The sequence below is a fragment of the Aphidius gifuensis genome, linkage group LG1 (assembly GCF_014905175.1).
Source record: "Aphidius gifuensis isolate YNYX2018 linkage group LG1, ASM1490517v1, whole genome shotgun sequence".
NCBI classification, from domain to species: Eukaryota; Metazoa; Arthropoda; class Insecta; order Hymenoptera; family Braconidae; genus Aphidius; species Aphidius gifuensis.
Window position 1 is genome coordinate 4,278,611 of NC_057788.1, and position 17,447 is coordinate 4,296,057.

The 17,447-nt window shown below is 27.0% G+C and overlaps 1 protein-coding gene and 1 long non-coding RNA gene across 2 annotated transcripts; one reads left to right on the forward strand and one right to left on the reverse strand.

Annotated features, from left to right (window-relative positions):
- Window positions 1-809: 809 nt before the first annotated feature.
- Window positions 810-2,290, reverse strand: LOC122861048. The gene is made up of 3 exons (XR_006374463.1): window positions 2,203-2,290; window positions 1,995-2,108; window positions 810-903 (listed from the first exon to the last, which is right to left on the reverse strand). It is a non-coding gene; the product is annotated as an uncharacterized LOC122861048 (long non-coding RNA).
- Window positions 2,291-14,977: 12,687 nt separating this feature from the next.
- Window positions 14,978-16,940, forward strand: LOC122861049 (toll-like receptor 7). Its single transcript, XM_044165211.1, has 2 exons — window positions 14,978-16,437; window positions 16,530-16,940. Exons 1-2 carry the CDS (start codon window positions 15,063-15,065, stop codon window positions 16,787-16,789), a joined length of 1,635 nt encoding a protein of 544 aa, XP_044021146.1. The 5' UTR covers window positions 14,978-15,062; the 3' UTR covers window positions 16,790-16,940.
- Window positions 16,941-17,447: the final 507 nt, after the last annotated feature.

Below are 17,447 nucleotides of genomic sequence, written 5' to 3' on the forward strand. Positions count from 1 at the left end.
TTTAATTTTCTAAAACTCAGTACTTTTTCCCAAAAGCCATCATGATATTAAAAAATATTTCAAGTAAAAAATTCATTATTCTATGCTTCTAAAATTATTTCAAAAGTTACAAAATAATTATACAACTATTTTTGTTTTATTATTAAATACACGACGCGTGTTTCAGATATTTAATTGGTCGAAAAAAACTGAAACGAATAATGCAAATAATTTATTTATTTATTTAATGACTCACCAAAAATATTTTTCTTGTTAATTTATCATGATGGGCCAAATGAACTTGTCAGCAAATTATCTGAAAAATAAATCAATTAGTTAGAATTAAATTTGTTATTGATACATTTTTTTATTTCAATTATCATTTTTTTTTTCTTTTTTAATTAAAAAAAGAATAATTATTCATTTAATAACTTACCAAAAAAAAAAAATGAAATGTTGTACATGACAAGACCAGATAAATTCAGCAAATTTAATGAATATTTATAAATGACAGGTAAATGTCTTGTCAGTATTTCTCAGAGTGTTAATATTATTGGCATCTGTATATTGCTTTCTGGGCATTTATAAATCATTCATATTCAGATGTCGACAACATTTCCAAGAGTAGCTACTAGTGATCCGTCTAATTTATAGTTTAACTTATCTAAATGCGTACAGTCTCGCTTCACATAGAGTGTGAGAACATCAAGTAAGAGCTCAATATATATATATGAATAGATTCAGTGAACGAGTTGTTGAGTTTGATGCTATCCAAGAAGACGCTGGTTGTCTAGCCCTTCGGCTATTTAGCATTCCATCTTCGATTTCGTCTTCGAACTTGGATGAGACGACCCCATCTCTGAATTCCGATTCGGTGAATACCAGCTGCCAATTTACATAACACCTCCAAGCAATCTTCCATTCCTTAAACATTTATTTTCTTTAAAATATCTTGATAAAAATACAATGTTATTTATTTGTTTTTATTTATTGCCTTTTTTTTTTTTTCTTTTATAAGTCAATTTTCCGCTTTTAAACTGCTTGATAAAAATATAAAATAAAAAATAAAACCTCCCTGGGCTATATGACAGTGGTCATGATGATAAACACTGAGGGGTTTTTTTTCTTTTCTATTTTTTACGATTGGAATTTACCACAAAAATACTCTCAATTGTCTGAGTTTAAAAAAATAAAAAAAAATGGGAACACGAGTCGAACGTACCACCAGCTTTATCCACGACTTTATACTTTAAATCCAGCCTATAAATATCATGGGTCTTTTGAATCTTTGAGTATATATGCAAGGGGACAGACAGTAGTAGAATTTTGTCTTCCAAAAGATTGGCTCTCTTGTGGTTGAGAATAAACTTATCCGTGGGAATATCGTTCAATTTTTTCCATCGATGTACAGGAGGATCAAGTAGGCTCAACTTGACTGAACACAATAATACTTTTGTCTCAAAATTTAAACTCAATCGTCAATAAAAATAAAAATAAATATAAATAAATCAACAAAAAATATTATTTTTATTTTGTTGATATAAAATTAATAATTTAATTTTAATTAATAATATAAATAAATATTGATATTTAAATTTATATTTATAACTCGAAACACAAGGTAAAAGATAAATCCCTTGTGTTATTTCTTGAGAGGTAGATTTTTGGTTTGTGTTATGCACTCGATATGAAAATAAGGATTTACATATTCATGTGAAAATTTTCTCTTGGCGTGTATACAAAATAAACTACGCCAAAAATATATATACATCGCCGATATAATGAAAGAATATAGATAGAATGAGACATCAACTGGCAAAGAGAAAAAAAATATATATATCATCCTCTCTGGATGATGATAAAGGTAAAAAAAAAAGGCATCAACTTATTGGTATTTTTGTTTGTCATGAAACCGACCAAGTTTGTAATGGGATTTTCGTTGGAAACTCCTTTGGGAAAAATGTCGAGTGACTCGTGATGGTGGTAACGTATAGCATGGTGTATATTTTACTTACCCTGTTTTTATTTTTTTGAATGAAGCAAGCAACGCCATCATCACTATTCCATGTATCACACTATGATACTTGACTAAGTGGATTGTACAGAATATTCGAAGAGGATTTTCCAATCTAAAAAAAATAAAATATATATATATAAATAAATAAAAAATAAGATCAACAATACAAAAGATAAATAAAAAAAAAAGTTAAGAAGAATACGTACTTTGAGTCATGACACGTACAATTTATTTAAACTTTTGTTTTAGTCAGTTCGTCCAATTTGACATGATGGTGCTTTGGACACAAAGAGAGCTAAAATAAAAAGAAAAAAATCAATTCAATGGTATTAATTTTTCATCGAGGAACAAAGGATATACGAGGAAATATTTCGGGCGTATTCAAATTTGTTGGGGTGGCCATTGGTTGTAGTTATGTTAGAATATATTGATTATTGAGGGGATCAAAGGACAGGGGGTCCTGTACCAAGCTTCTACATGTGTAGATGTATTTCAAGTATAAAGGGGAATTATTATGAAAGGGTAGAGATATATTTTTTATCCAGCTAGTTCTTACTGTCCACTTGAAATTATTAAAAAATATTTCTTGCAAATATCAAGTTTGTGTCACTTGTTATATTGCTTGTCATTGGCCATGAAGAATCAAATTGATTTTAACATTATTTTTTTGTCAATTAAAATAATTTTATATGTACATATAAAAATAAACTTACTTTTTTTCTTACATCTATTGTTCATGTCATCAGCAAAAATATTTTTGTTGTTGATGTATCATGATGAGCCAAATGAACATGCCAGCATCTGAAAAATAAATCAATTAATTTCAATTAAATTTGTTGTTGATAATTTTTTTATTTTAATCATTAAATAAAATTTATTTTATTTTTTTTGTAAATATAAAATGATTGGTCATTCAATGACTTGTTGTTGAAGTTTACTTTGAATTGTCTAAATGAGAAAAAACAACAATTTTGTTTCAATTAAATTTGTCATAATTAATTTTTTTTTAATATTTTTTTAAATAAAATTAAACTGCGAGATTATGGTCAATAAAAAAACAAAATAAAATAGACTTGCCTTTTTATTTAGATCTATTGATGATGTCATCATTGAATTTTTTTATTGAATATTTATGTAAAAATTTTTTTTTACACTTGATAGTCAAATCTTCCAGCTTGGAATTATCAAAGCTTTGATAAAATTGTCTGTAAAAATAAAATTTATATCACTTATTTATGCTTGTTAATTATTTAAAAAAATAATATTTATTATTCTAACAATGAATTATTATTATTTACAAAATAAAATAATTAACAATATGTAATTATGAGTCAGCAGCCTCTAAAATATAACAATCATAACCTCACCTTTGTTTGAATTAATTGATTGAATCATCACTGGATTTTTTTTTCATCTCAAAGTTTATATTTATCAACATTAAATTAGAAATTTTTTTCTTTTCAACAATAATTAAACAAAATTTTTAATTGTTAATTTATAACACCAAAAAATATAAAATATTTGAAGCGCGAAATGACCAGGAGAGAGAGAGCACATACGAACTAAAAAGACGCGAGCCATTTTGTGAAGCACACACACTCAAGTGTGCCCCCCACGACCTGCCCCAAAAATATTGATTATCATTTTTTTCATACGCAAAAACTGGTCAAACATGTTTGTATGACGCAGTTGTTTTTTATTTTTTTATTTCGCTCAAGTTTTTATGATGTCATTGGAGTACTTCAAGCAACAAATTATTATTCTTCAGTGTGTGTTATTTTATTTGTTTTAATTTATTAATTGTTATCGTTAATAAAATAAATTTAAATAAATTAAAAATGTTTTTGGATAATTGCGTCGACAAAATTCATTTGGCCTTGAACTACAACATTTTTTTTTTTGCAACTAACGTAAGTAAAGCCACAATTGTCTTTACTTTAATAAAAAAAAATTGTTAGCGATTTTGTTTTATTACATTAGAATGATTATTTATAACAAATTTAATTTTTGTTTTTTCTTATTTGTAGAAACAATTCAAAGGAAAATAAATTATTTTCCTTATCAACAACAATTCATTCATTTTTTGTGAGTTAATAAACTAACAACTTTTTTTTATTTACAAAAAAAAAAAAAATTAATAATTAAAATAAAAAAAAATAAAAGAAATTTAATGAAAATTAATTTATTTATTTTTCAGATAATTTGGAGACAAGCTTATTTGCCCCACCATGATAACCTAACAATTATTGTGTCAACACTTTACACTAAATATTTTCGGTGAGTAAATAAATAAATTTGTATTAACAAAAAAAAAAAAAAAAATATTATCAACAAATTAAATAAAAACATATTTATTTTATCTAGCAATTGGATCTGGAAAATTATCATTTGTTTCTTCATCGACAATCCATCATTTTTGGGTAAGTTGATAAATCAACAATTAAATTTTCATTTAAAAAAAAAAATAAATATAAATATAATAATTTTATTTCACTATACTTTGGTAAAATAATTAACATGATATAAATTTATTATTTTTTATAGAAAATTGAGTCTTCCAAATGATGATTAACTTTTTCATCGACAATTCATCATTTTTCGGTGAGTCAATAAATCAATATTCCTTTATTTCTTCACAGGAAAAATTATAAATATAAAAAAAAGGAAAAAATTGGCCATGTCATTTATTTCGATTAGAGATGAAGCCCGGAAACATTATCAAGCATTAGTGGTAGTAGTTTTCAGCGGTTCATGATTCCGGTAGGCTGAGGAAGACGAAGAAGAAAAGAAAAAAAAAAAAAAACAAATATAAAAAAAATATAAAGAGCTATAGTTGAAAGAAATAAGCAGAGGGTGGTAGTTGTGATAAAGGTGGATAGTCGTTTGAACGAAACGCCGGATGAAAGAGCAAAGTACAATCGATGAAAAGGGTTGAACGTCAAACCCCTTCGTGTTGCGAATCTTCCTCAGCCATAAACTCAAATTCCCCATACTTCTTCTTGGCATACTCGCTTTCGTCGTCGCACATTCTATTTCCCCCAGCTGTAACTCACCGCCACACGTACTGGAAGGTAGCGCCCTTGCCTCGTACACATTTACATAAATTATTGATCTCTATAACACACAAACTTTGTCTCGGCAATGCCATTGCCAACTTGTGTGGTTACCAAAATTTATTTACAATCATTAAAATTTATATATATATTTATTTATTTATAAATAAATTTATATACGTTTTAATATCATTTTTAAAATCAACAAAAGAAAAAAAAAAACAAATCAATATTCATGCGAGATGAATGGTTTTGGATTTAGAATTCATGAGGGATTTATCATGTCGTCAGAAATGTCAGTGTCGAGAAGGTGACTGAGTTGATATACGTCATTAAGCTACGCATTGTTCAATAAAGGCTGATTGTCTTTCGTCGTTTCTCATTTCAAAACCCGCATCTAAAAGACAATTGTTCAATATTACCATTGATCTAAAGTGAGAAGACAATCTAGACCCCCTCTGGGCTCTTTTCATCCACTTGCTTACTTATATATCTCATATATAAAATAATAATCTCTGAATCTCTCTGGCTTTTCACCATTTCATACAGCATCATCAACACATACGTCATATATTAATATATATAAACTCACACCTATGGATTCATCTCATTCACCATTGTCAATATCTCCATTTTAATGATATGGTGACGTTTTACCATTTGGTAGATATAAATAAATGCCATCAAGAATATAAAAATTAAAATTAAAAAATATATAAATGAAAAATTGCATACGCCAGACGGAAATACAAACTCTGCCTTGAGGCACATGAATTTTCTTCATGATTATTGTTGTTTATTTACTTTTTTTTTTTTTCAACATTTTTATCATTTTTTAAATTCATTTTTTTTTGTTCTCTTCATTTTTACTTTTTTGGTTAAATGCAATTTTTTTTTCCTCAATGTAAGTGTAACTTTAAAACGTGCATTGAGTTTCCGTTGTTAAATACACAGAGAGTTTTTTTTTATTTAATAATTGTTTTGTATGTCGACGTGTCTTTCTGTGACTAAAAAACGATAAATATATTATTTTATTTACTATTTATGAATAAGAAAGCAAGTTTTTTTTTTTTTGTTTAATTTATCTGAGCTAAGGGTAAAAAGTGAAATGGATTATTCAGCATATATCAAGTTGCAATAAACATATATATCAACAATATGAAATTGGTCGCGTATTAGTTTGAAACTGTGCTGAGACCGCATGGTAATAATTAACATACATAAATTATCAATCTGAAACATCGGTTAGTGATATATATGTACAAAGCATCAGAAAGCAAAACCGCCCAGTCACCACCTACTCTGTGTGACCCCTTATGGTCACGAGAAACTTACGCGTCTCGTCGAACTATTTGAAGGGTTGTGGCTGTAACCACATTGAACACCATCAGGAGGTGATGGTATAATTCTAAAGTAGAAATTATTATTTTCATATATAAAGCCCAGACTCCAGCAAGAGTATAAAGTGATTGATATGGATATACATATGCATATTGTCTATCTAACTCAAAAATTTATTGTCATACTGCTGACTTTGTGACATGTCTCTTTTTCACCTTTAAAATTTACACTCTTTTCAATTTTTTAAAATAATTTATTTATGACTCTATCAACAGACATGCAAGTATCATATTTTACATTTTTTTTTATCGTAAATTTTATTTTCTTTTTCTTTTTATATCCATATAAAATATATTTTAAAAAAATAGAAAATTTATTTTTAAAAAAATTATAATGAATAGAAAAATTTCATTTAATATTATATAAAAATAATATTAAACACTTGAATTGAAGCATCGACAGAGTTTTTTATTTTTTTTAATTTTGTTGAAATATATATATTTTTTAAATAAAATAATATATATAATATATAAAAAGAAAAAAAAAATAATAAATAAAAAAAAATTTCCTCGGGACAGGAATTATCGGAGCTGCCAGGATTAATGAGATACGAGAAGCCATATCGTGGGGATCCGAGAAAAGCAGCAGATGACCGCGAAAAGGTGGAAAGGGGTTTTACAGTGAGGGAAAAAAAAAAAGGGTCAGACGAAGGGAGAATGGGGAGAAAAATAAAAAAAATAAAGGATGAGGACAGCAGATCTGATCCTCGATATTTGAGCCCGCGGACATGGTGCATGTATATCTAGATATGCTCTCATATACTATAAATATATAAAGTATAAAGATATGATGTGAGTAGATCTATGTGTGTATATGTGATAATATTAAAAAAGTAGAATGAGTCAAGCTATGGTCAGACGAACGCGCGCGCGGCCTTTCTCTTTATCTTTTACCTATCACTGATTCTCTCTTTCTCTTGGTTTGAGAGATTCATCCCTTCTTTTTTCATATACACACACATACAAATATATGCTTTAATTCCTTCGACGGCTTTAATTCTCATATTCGTATTTCGCGTTTTCAAACCATCTCTTGTACAGTCATCCCCTTACCCCTTTTTTCATCCCGTCATCATCTCCTTCCTTTTTGCTTTTCATCGGACAAATCTCACCCTACCTACCACCCTCTTTTTATTTATTTTTTTTAAATATATTTCTTTCATTTTCAACCACCATCTTTTTTTCTACAATTCAAAATTTTTCATACAATAATTTCGTATATAATATTTATTTATTTTTCTTTATTATATTTTTATTTAGTAATAAGTGAGTTTATATTTATTATTAATATTTATATTAATAATAATTTATCGACATCTTGAAATTCGGTATTTTTTTTTTTTAACGCTGATGATAGGGAGTGAGTACCGACAGACACATCATCTCGGTAGACTAGAGTTTATACCGGAAATACGTCGCCAAGAGGGATAAAGATATTCCGGTTTTTGCATGGATTAGTAACAGAGAACCAAGCCCAGTAAAGTCCAGAAAAGGAAAAACGGAAATTCTTCTCTCTTTCTGAGCAGATTTTGCATTTGTTATATAATATATCTATATCTATGTGAAACCACAGTGATGCTTTCTATATCAAAAATATTCTATACTCCTTTTTCATCTGTTCACATGTATAATATAATATGTGTATGTATATTTTGTTGAGCACATGTGAGATGGGAGAAGGGTTTTGAATCACCGAGACGACGTTCATATATAGTTGGAATGAGGTAGAAAAAATATAAGAGGGGTGGTGGGGGAAATACCAGGAAGAAGGGTCGAAAGGATAACGAATATGACGTCAATTTTAAGGCACCAGGGGAAAGCGAAGCAATCAACCAAGCTCCCGGACAACGTCCTCACACTGTTTTATCCCCAAGCTTTGAACTTTCATATATATAAAATAAAAAAATACACTGATGATGATGATAATAATAATAATAAAGTCAAAATGAAATAAAGTAAAAAAAAAAAAAAAATTTATCCTTAAAAAATTCAATAATATATATTGGTAGGGTTTCTATATATTATCATTCAAATAAAAATTGTGATAAATGTCACATAAATTTTCGAAAAAATATAAATATAAAAAACTAAAAGCTTTCATTTAATTTTCAAATGAAAATATATAATAATAATAGAATCATAAAGAATGTAAACGATTGATATAAATAAATAAAAAATATCAAAATTAAAAAAATTAAAATACACAGCATAAAATAATAATCTCCGTGCAATAAAAGCTCAAAGGAATGCAATAGAATCATTAGGAATGTACCATGAATAAATTGAATTATATTCTTCATGCTTTTTTTTTTTTCTTTTATTAGATAAATAAATGACATAAAATAATAAATAGCATTCCAATAATAATAAATTAATTCACCATATGTCATATGAAAATTCATCTCTATGGATCTAGTTGACATAGAGCTAAACAAAATCAACCCCTGCATTTATAAAATATATTATTATTATTTAGCAACAAATACACGTGTAAAAGACATTGGTGTAGGTCACTCACAGTATAATTCATAAGTATAACCGATATGAAAATGCTTGAGTGGTGCATTGACGTTTTATTCGACCCGGATGCCCGGATACGCGTCCATCGTATACGAGCCCATTGTTTCAAACATATTAGTCATTCGACATTCGTATATCGCAAAGTGTTCTCTCTTCCTTTTTCTCCTCATCCCCTTATTTTAACGGCATTCTACTCTCAATGCCCATTTTATATCCACCACCCTTTCTTTCTTTATTATTGTTATTTATTTTTTTTTATTTTTTATCTTTATCTACCTTTCCTCCACTATTACCCCGCAAAAGAGGGTGGTGGTTGACGCCTTTGAGCTTTCTCTAACCCCTTCTCACTGAATATAAACTTTTAGTCTTGGCCACTAGATGACACCATCTTTCAGTCGATTATTTTATATATTTTTTAATTTTTTTATTGGAATTATTTTTATTGTTTAATTATTTATTTATTTATTTAGTTTATTTTTTTATTTTTTTTCATTTTTTGTTTTTTTGACTTTATAAAAAATTTAAATTTATATCAATGTGAATTTATACAAGTTGATTTGACGGTATGTCATTGTGATTATTACTGTCATCATCCCCTTTTATACAACCTTGAAAATGTCCATTTCGTTCAATTTCACACGGGGACTTTGTAAGATCGAGTCACTGGGAATTGAATTTCAAAGTACACATTTACTAGAATCGAAAATTTGCGAATATATATAACCAACGATAGACTGTTTCATGAATTATTCCATTTTACATTTCGTGAAATGTCAGTTTATGTATTATGTAAAAATTTACAAAAGATGCTACAAATTTTAATTTAATATTAAATATATATATTTTATTTATTTATATTCAAGAAAAAAATATGAATTATTCAATAGTCTTATGTTAATAATAAATAATATAAAAATTATATTTATTTTTTTTATATTGTTTATTATTTATTAGGTTCATTATGAATTTGATTAATTCACAAATGTTTGTGCAGTTTAAAAAGAGAGTTCATGTCGATAATAACTGTATCGTGACGTGAATATTGCGATATATTTTAACCAACAAGAATAATTTTTTTTATTTTTAAAAAATTATTTTTTCTTTTTAAATTTATTATATTTCTTCTTCTTTTTTTTTCGAGGGTAACACGTAATTATCGGCCGGATATAAAACACGATTCACCACGTATTTTTTTATATACACGCGAATAATCTTTTTAAAAAAAAAAAAAAAATAGCGACCGTTTATTTGAAATTTTTCTACGTTTGAATGATTCCTTTTTTTTTTTCAAGTCGGAATATGATTTACCGGAAATATCGTTTATTTTATTTGTACATTTTTTCTACTCATTATTATCGATGATAATTTGTTTCGTGATTGCATGTTACATTTGCAAACGTAGACAACGAGAAAGATGATGCTGGTGTTCAATCTTTTTTTTTTTTTTTTTAATTTTTTTATTATTCCCTTTTTACTTGTAAAGAATGAATTGAGAAAATAAGAATAGAATTTATCGAAATACAATGATTATCACGCTATCCATCGATCAACAAAACTTTTTACTAATTTATAAATTGTGTATAGCATCAAATTTACAAGAGAGCCATTTGTTTCTCCTTTCACGTTGCTTATTAATATAGCATGTTGTGGTTTTCCGAGTTATGTTTCTCGGTCTGGACACAATCTTTGGCTGTAACCACATCACCTCGTAATCTATATTATTTTATCACAAAATTCGTCGGCATAAATTTACCCCAATGCCTTCTCTACCCTGGAATCCTTAATAAACTCCAACAAACGTATATGTACATTTGTAAAAAAAAAAAAAAAAAAAGAAACATTGAAATTAAAAATAAACATATTTAAAAGTACAAAAAAAAAAAAAATAATAATAAATATCGCTACTTTTGCGGTACAGTGAATAGGAAAAATAAAATAAAAATACAATAAGTTAAAAAAAGCAATTATCAATGTCGAAACATGCAATCAGCCTTGCAAGAACTTTTCGACTGCACGCAAATAAGCCGTATTACTTTTTTTTTTTTCTTTTTTAATATATATATTGTTTTATTTTTTTTATTTCTCTCGTTATTATTTTCAATATAAACACACACCCGCATCGCTGTTATCAGCCAAGTTTTTCTGGCATATTTATATTCATTCTAGCTATTTAATTACAAATTAAAACAGATAGCTGTATGCTTCATACATATATATTTATTTCAGAAACAAAAATAGAAAAAAGAAAAAATTGCAATTAACCCTTAATTTTATATAAAAAAAAAAAAAAAAATTTCACACAGTTTTTGGTGTATTATTTGTTTAAAATTGACGAGGGGTTAAATTGTATCTTTACACAGTGTTAAGAATATCAATTGTTAGAAATACAAAGAAAACTGATATAGACTTTTTGAAATAATAGTAAGAAAATGAGAAAGTTGAGAATTTTGAAGAGTTACAAAATTGGGGTTTAAGAAAATTTAAAGGAATATAAGAAAATTGAGTTGTGTAAGAAGAAGGAGGGTTGATGTACACAGTTTAATAAAATATATATATATTATTAGAGTTGAAGAATCTTTCTCCCTAGTGAAAACAAAATTCTTAAGAGAATTTAACCGTTTGAATAGCCCGCCAAATCCATTGCAAATGTTTACACAGGATTTTGCCACGATATCAGACTCCTACCTCCTTGGTCTGCTGACTTTTTCATATAAATATAGCTCATCTTATTCCCCAAGGAGTCAATCAACTTGACATTTTTTTTTTTTGTTTATATTTCAAATCCAAACTTGTACAACTACTACAATCCCAAATACTAAAACAATTAATTACTATTATTAAATTATTTAATAAGAGAAAAAAAAAAAACAAAAAATAATCTATTTTGTATATAGATACAGAGTATACAAAGTTACATGAAACTTGGTTTACAAATTGTTGTTTGGTTAAGCAACATAAAGATCACATTCGAGTAGATAGATGGTTAGATATCTATGTCTTAATATATATATTTGGTTTTTGATACAATACAATACAATATGAGTAGAGAGAAAATTGGACATAGGAAATTAAGTTTAAACCGGATACGCGCAACGCCCAAGACCACAACGATCAGTAGTACAAACCGGCAGGCAGTTCGTCTCCGGTTTACAAACGTATGTAAAGCACCAAACCGAAACAACCTTAGACCTCTACCACTTGCAGTAGACAAACTCATATACCTACTACTACATATTTTACAACATCTTCTCACCATTTCTTCTTGTGAAAATACAAGGGAATAGTGTTTGTCTGAATGCTTCTCAAGACAAACAGTGGCGGTGTCTTAACAAGTGGACCAACCTGTGCCCAAGACAAAGGGTAATTGAGGATACGAATTAATACCCATTCTCTTTATCTATTTCTCTTGCTCTTTGTAGTTGATATATTTATTGTATATATACATATACATTCAAAAACAACAACTAAGAAATTTCAAACACATATATAACAACAACAACAACAGCAACAACAGATACTTACATATATAGACATCACAGAATCAGACATCTCAAGCGGATGTATTTTCTCACTGATGCTCTCTATTGGTGTGTGTATGTGTTGTACATATATTTATAACCCATTCTCAGATTCTAGTACTGATGGTTTACTCTGTGTTTTTGATCACAAAATCTTGGTTTTCATTCCTTTGCACATTTTACACACCCTTACCAAAAACCAAATTATATGTATACCATCACTCGACTTTACTTTTCTCTCTTATATACCTCATCTCTTTGCCACATATATATATTATACTCCGGTGGGAAAGCTTGGTGAATATTCGACTATATCGTCTAGGTCATCTTACTAATTAAACAATCAAATACGGGCAACGTCCACCACCAACTGGTCCTATTCACGGACAATTCTCATGGGATATATGGCCAGCATCATTTTACGTTATTTCTCATCCTCTTCTATTTTACTTGTTCAACGAGATGTGAGTGAGTAAGTGAGGATCGATTGATTAACTTTTAGAGAAACTTCGATTAGCTGAGCACGGGTTTGGAGCCCTCAGTGTGGCACTTGGGGCGCATAATATATACCTATATATATATAAAACACAGACGACCCAAAGAAATCATCAAGTTGCGAATTCTCATCAGGGAATTGTGTAAACTTCAGGGTATTCAACTTTTATATCTATAGATTTAGGAACACTCATCATTAGATTTTTTAAAAATCTTTTTGTTTATTTTTTTATTAAATTTATTTTCATTGAAAAATAAAAAAAACAAATAAATATATTGTAATCAACAAATCATTGTTTATATTTCGCGTGACTACATGTAAAATAAACATGATTATAAATAAAGGTATATGATATAAAAATCACAAACTTCATATATACAATTTCAAATAAACTGTTAACTCGTTATTAATAAAATTTGCATATACAAGGGTGCAAAAGTTGAGAAAATAGTGGACACAAATAAAATGCAACATATAATTTACATTTATCATGTTTTTTAATAAAACAAACTGTAAAATATACTACAAAAAAAATAATAATAATTAAATTTATATATAAAATGAAATATAAATAAATTAAAATTATATTCTTTGAATAATTATTCAAAGAAATTTTAATTTTCATTGTTATTTTACTATCTCAAGTTTAATTTTTAACTATCATTTATTTAATGACATTTAAGCAGTGATTTTATAAAATTATTATTTTAAATTAATGGTATTATATATATGCAAGAAGTGCAGTATATTGTCAAGATACATATATGTGTACGAGTAAGCCAGTGTCTGTATATTGTACTTCTGACGATCTGATAAAAGCTTAAGTAATTATTAATCATAGACTGTCCGGTGGTCAGTATAACCATTCTAGTTCTTATCTCTGTGCGATAGTATGATGGCCTAATTTATATATACATATATATGTATATTCACTGCGTGTGCAACTCATCGCCTTTCTACCCCTGCCAGCAATAATTATTCTACTATGCAAATGTTATCTCAATCAATTTACCTTTACCATGTTACATAAAAATTAATTTTATACTTGATCAATTATCAACAATAATTTATCATTGATTTTATTATAATAATAATAATTATTATTGATATTTCATTTGTTTATTCATGAAAAATATACAATGGTTTTTTTTTTTATGTTTAAAGATTTTACTTCAAGCTTGATCTTGTGATTATTATTTTATTATACTTTGTTTGAACATCTGGTCGTTTAGTTGTTTTTTCTTTTTTTAATTTAAAATATAATAATCGAAGACAGACAATAGACTGTATCACTATCGTCAGTCGATCAGAGTGCTAAGCATACAATTTAAAAAATGCAATTATCACGTGACGTGTATCTTGTGTATATTCTTTTATATATTTTTCTATACCCCTTTTTATACATTGAACACATCGTTATTCGCCCCTCTTATATATACGACATGAACTTCGTGTTACATCGAGGGTCAAGTCAATAATTAATATACATCGAGCATCGTTTTATCGTTGCCAGGCAATTATCATCAAAAAATATAAAAATATTATATAAATGCCAGCTTTATCCGACTCTGCAATAGTTTTGTAATAATCGATTAATATTGACCTCGTGAAATTTATTTTATACATTGTTTTTTTCACTCAAACATCTTATTGACATTTTTGAAAATATTTTTTTTATGATAATTTCAATAATTAACAAAAAAAATTAAAACTATACGTAATTAATAATTGATATATAATAAATTTTTTTTATTCAATACTTGACGTCATGAATGATTGATAGGTCCAGTCAAAGGGCAAATAAAATTTTTATCAAACTTATATACAAATATATATGAGATTGTACGTAAAACTTGAAAAAAAATTTTATTATCTACTCATACAAATACTGTAGAATTGATAATAAAAAGAAATACATATACAAATCTTTTAAATATTATATAATTTTTTTGTAATCATTACAATGAAAAAAGAAAACGATGTTAAAGAATAGCGAGTATCTTAAATGTCCTCATTTGAGTTGATACATTTATATTAAGTGGTAAAATAAAATGAATACATCGTAATAAATAATTTATAATGAAGATATATTTAATTTCATTGTTGTTGCTTTGTGAAAGTGTTTTTATTAATTCACTAGCAGCTAAAAAAATATCAAATTGTGATAAATTAACATATCCGGGTTTTAAAATTTGTAATTTATCAAATAAAACAATTTTTATTGAACATACAAAGTCTGTAAATAATCTAACAATATTGAATAACGAGATTGACACAATTGCATCAAAAATATTTACTAAATTTTCACCGGAAAATTTTTATTTTCAATTGTTTGATAGAGGAACAGTGTACATTCGAAACATAAGTCGTTTGAATGGTTCAAATAAATTATTGTTCTACGGTATGTGTATGGATTGGAGATTAACTTTAAATAATTCATTAGCTTATGTAAATCCAGTAGATCTTATTAAAAATAACGATGTGATAATTGATGGAAGTGAAGATCTACTTATGAAAATTAAATCTTCAAAAAATACAAATATGATTGGATCAGTTCTTGTTCAAAACAACTTTAAAAAAATTAATTTGATGAATGGATTATGCAATACTTTACCAAAAATTCAAACACTTACTATACGAAATTATAATTCTACTTCGATAGAACCAATCGATTTTGATTTATACAAAAATATTATTATGATGGAAATTTATTTACACAAAGTAGAGAGTCTACCTTCAAACATATTCAATCAATTTAAACATTTACAAAAATTATTTATCACAAGTCCAAAAGTAACATCACTTCCCAAAGATATTTTTAACAATGTCAAATTGTTGATAGAACTTTCAGCTGATATGTCATTGACGAGTCTTGAATCAGGAATTTTTGATGGACTTTATCATCTCAAAAAATTGACTCTATTTGACAATGAATTGGAATCATTGCCAAATGAAATTTTTAAAGATCTTTATAATCTTGAATTTTTGGAATTAATACACGGTGAAATTTGGTCTCTTGAGGCAAATGGTTTTAGTAATTTAAATAAGCTAAAATACTTGGATTTATCGAGAAATAGACTAACACAATTATCTAAAAATATTTTTAACGGATTAAATGAATTGGAAGACTTGCGTATAAGATGGAATGGATTAAGAACAATTGAGTCAAGTGTATTCAATGGATTACATAAATTAAAATCATTAAAAATTTCCTGTAATCGTTTAGGATCTGTGCCAAGAAGTTTATTTGCTACACTTGATGCTCTTCTTGTGTTGGATCTAAAATCAAACAGATTAACTAACATCAATCCTGGTGTATTTCAAAATTTACATAATCTTGAGGTACTTGATTTAAGCCATAACAGACAAACACATATTGATATAAATTTATTTAGAAATTTAAAAAAACTACGAGTATTAAATCTTGGTTACAATTCATTGACCATTATTGGAGGTATAGTATTTTTTGTTAAATCTTCAAATTTTATATTTAAATCATTAATTTTTTTTCAAATATAAATTAATAATATAATTATTACAATACAGAAAAATCTTTACAACATCTGGAGTATCTGCAAAAGTTGTATTTGAATAACAATGAAATCAGTGTCATTGAATTTAATGCTTTACCAGTTAAATCGGTGAAACATCTTAATTTAAAAAGCAACGAGTTGACACATGATAGCCTTGGAAAAATTAAAGAATTGACAAAACTTGAAACAGTGAATTTACGTTCAAACAAATTTTCAACTCTTCCAGATGGTATATTTCGGAGTTGTAAAAAAATGAAAAATGTTTATATTTAAAATATAAATAATACAGAGAAAATTGAACTTGATTCATTGGATAAAATTAAAATATTCATCTTGATATTTACTTCAGTTAAATTATTTTATAGTTAATTTTATTTATTAATTGTAAATACATGAAAATTTATTTTAAATAATTATTTATTTGGTTTTTTTTTTCTTTTATTATCAAGTGTCTTGTAATTTTTTATTTTTTTTATTTTGAAATGTCTTTGACTGATTTACATTCCATTGGCATTGAAAAAACCCGATGAATTCCAATAACACACTGTGAATATTTTCAATTTTTATTTTTTCTTTTTACTAACAGTAAAATGTGGAATTTGATATTACAATGTTATTCAATCTGGAATTTTTAACCCTCCTTCAGGCATTGAGATGTACCCTTCTTTACGTGCCTTCTTGTCAAGTTATATATGTCTCTTTTTTTTTCGCCAATTCAACTTTGTATGGTCTTCCAATCTCACTGTAAACTCAATGATATTTTTTCATTTTATTATTACCATCCCAATCTCACATTTCTCTGCAAAGTTTAACAGTCTTTTTCCGATTTCTCATCGTGCCAGAATTTTATTAATGAAATAAAAGGAAAAAAGAAAAAGCAAAAAAAAAATGATTTCTCATGTTTTATAAAAAAAAAAAACTTTTATTATAA

Bases quoted from the DNA above. Each gene is read 5' to 3' on its own strand.
- LOC122861049 (XM_044165211.1), top strand. From the start codon at position 15,063: ATGAAGATATATTTAATTTCATTGTTGTTGCTTTGTGAAAGTGTTTTT. The intron at 16,438-16,529 runs GTATAGTATTTT...ATTACAATACAG, and splicing joins TTCATTGACCATTATTGGAG to AAAAATCTTTACAACATCTG.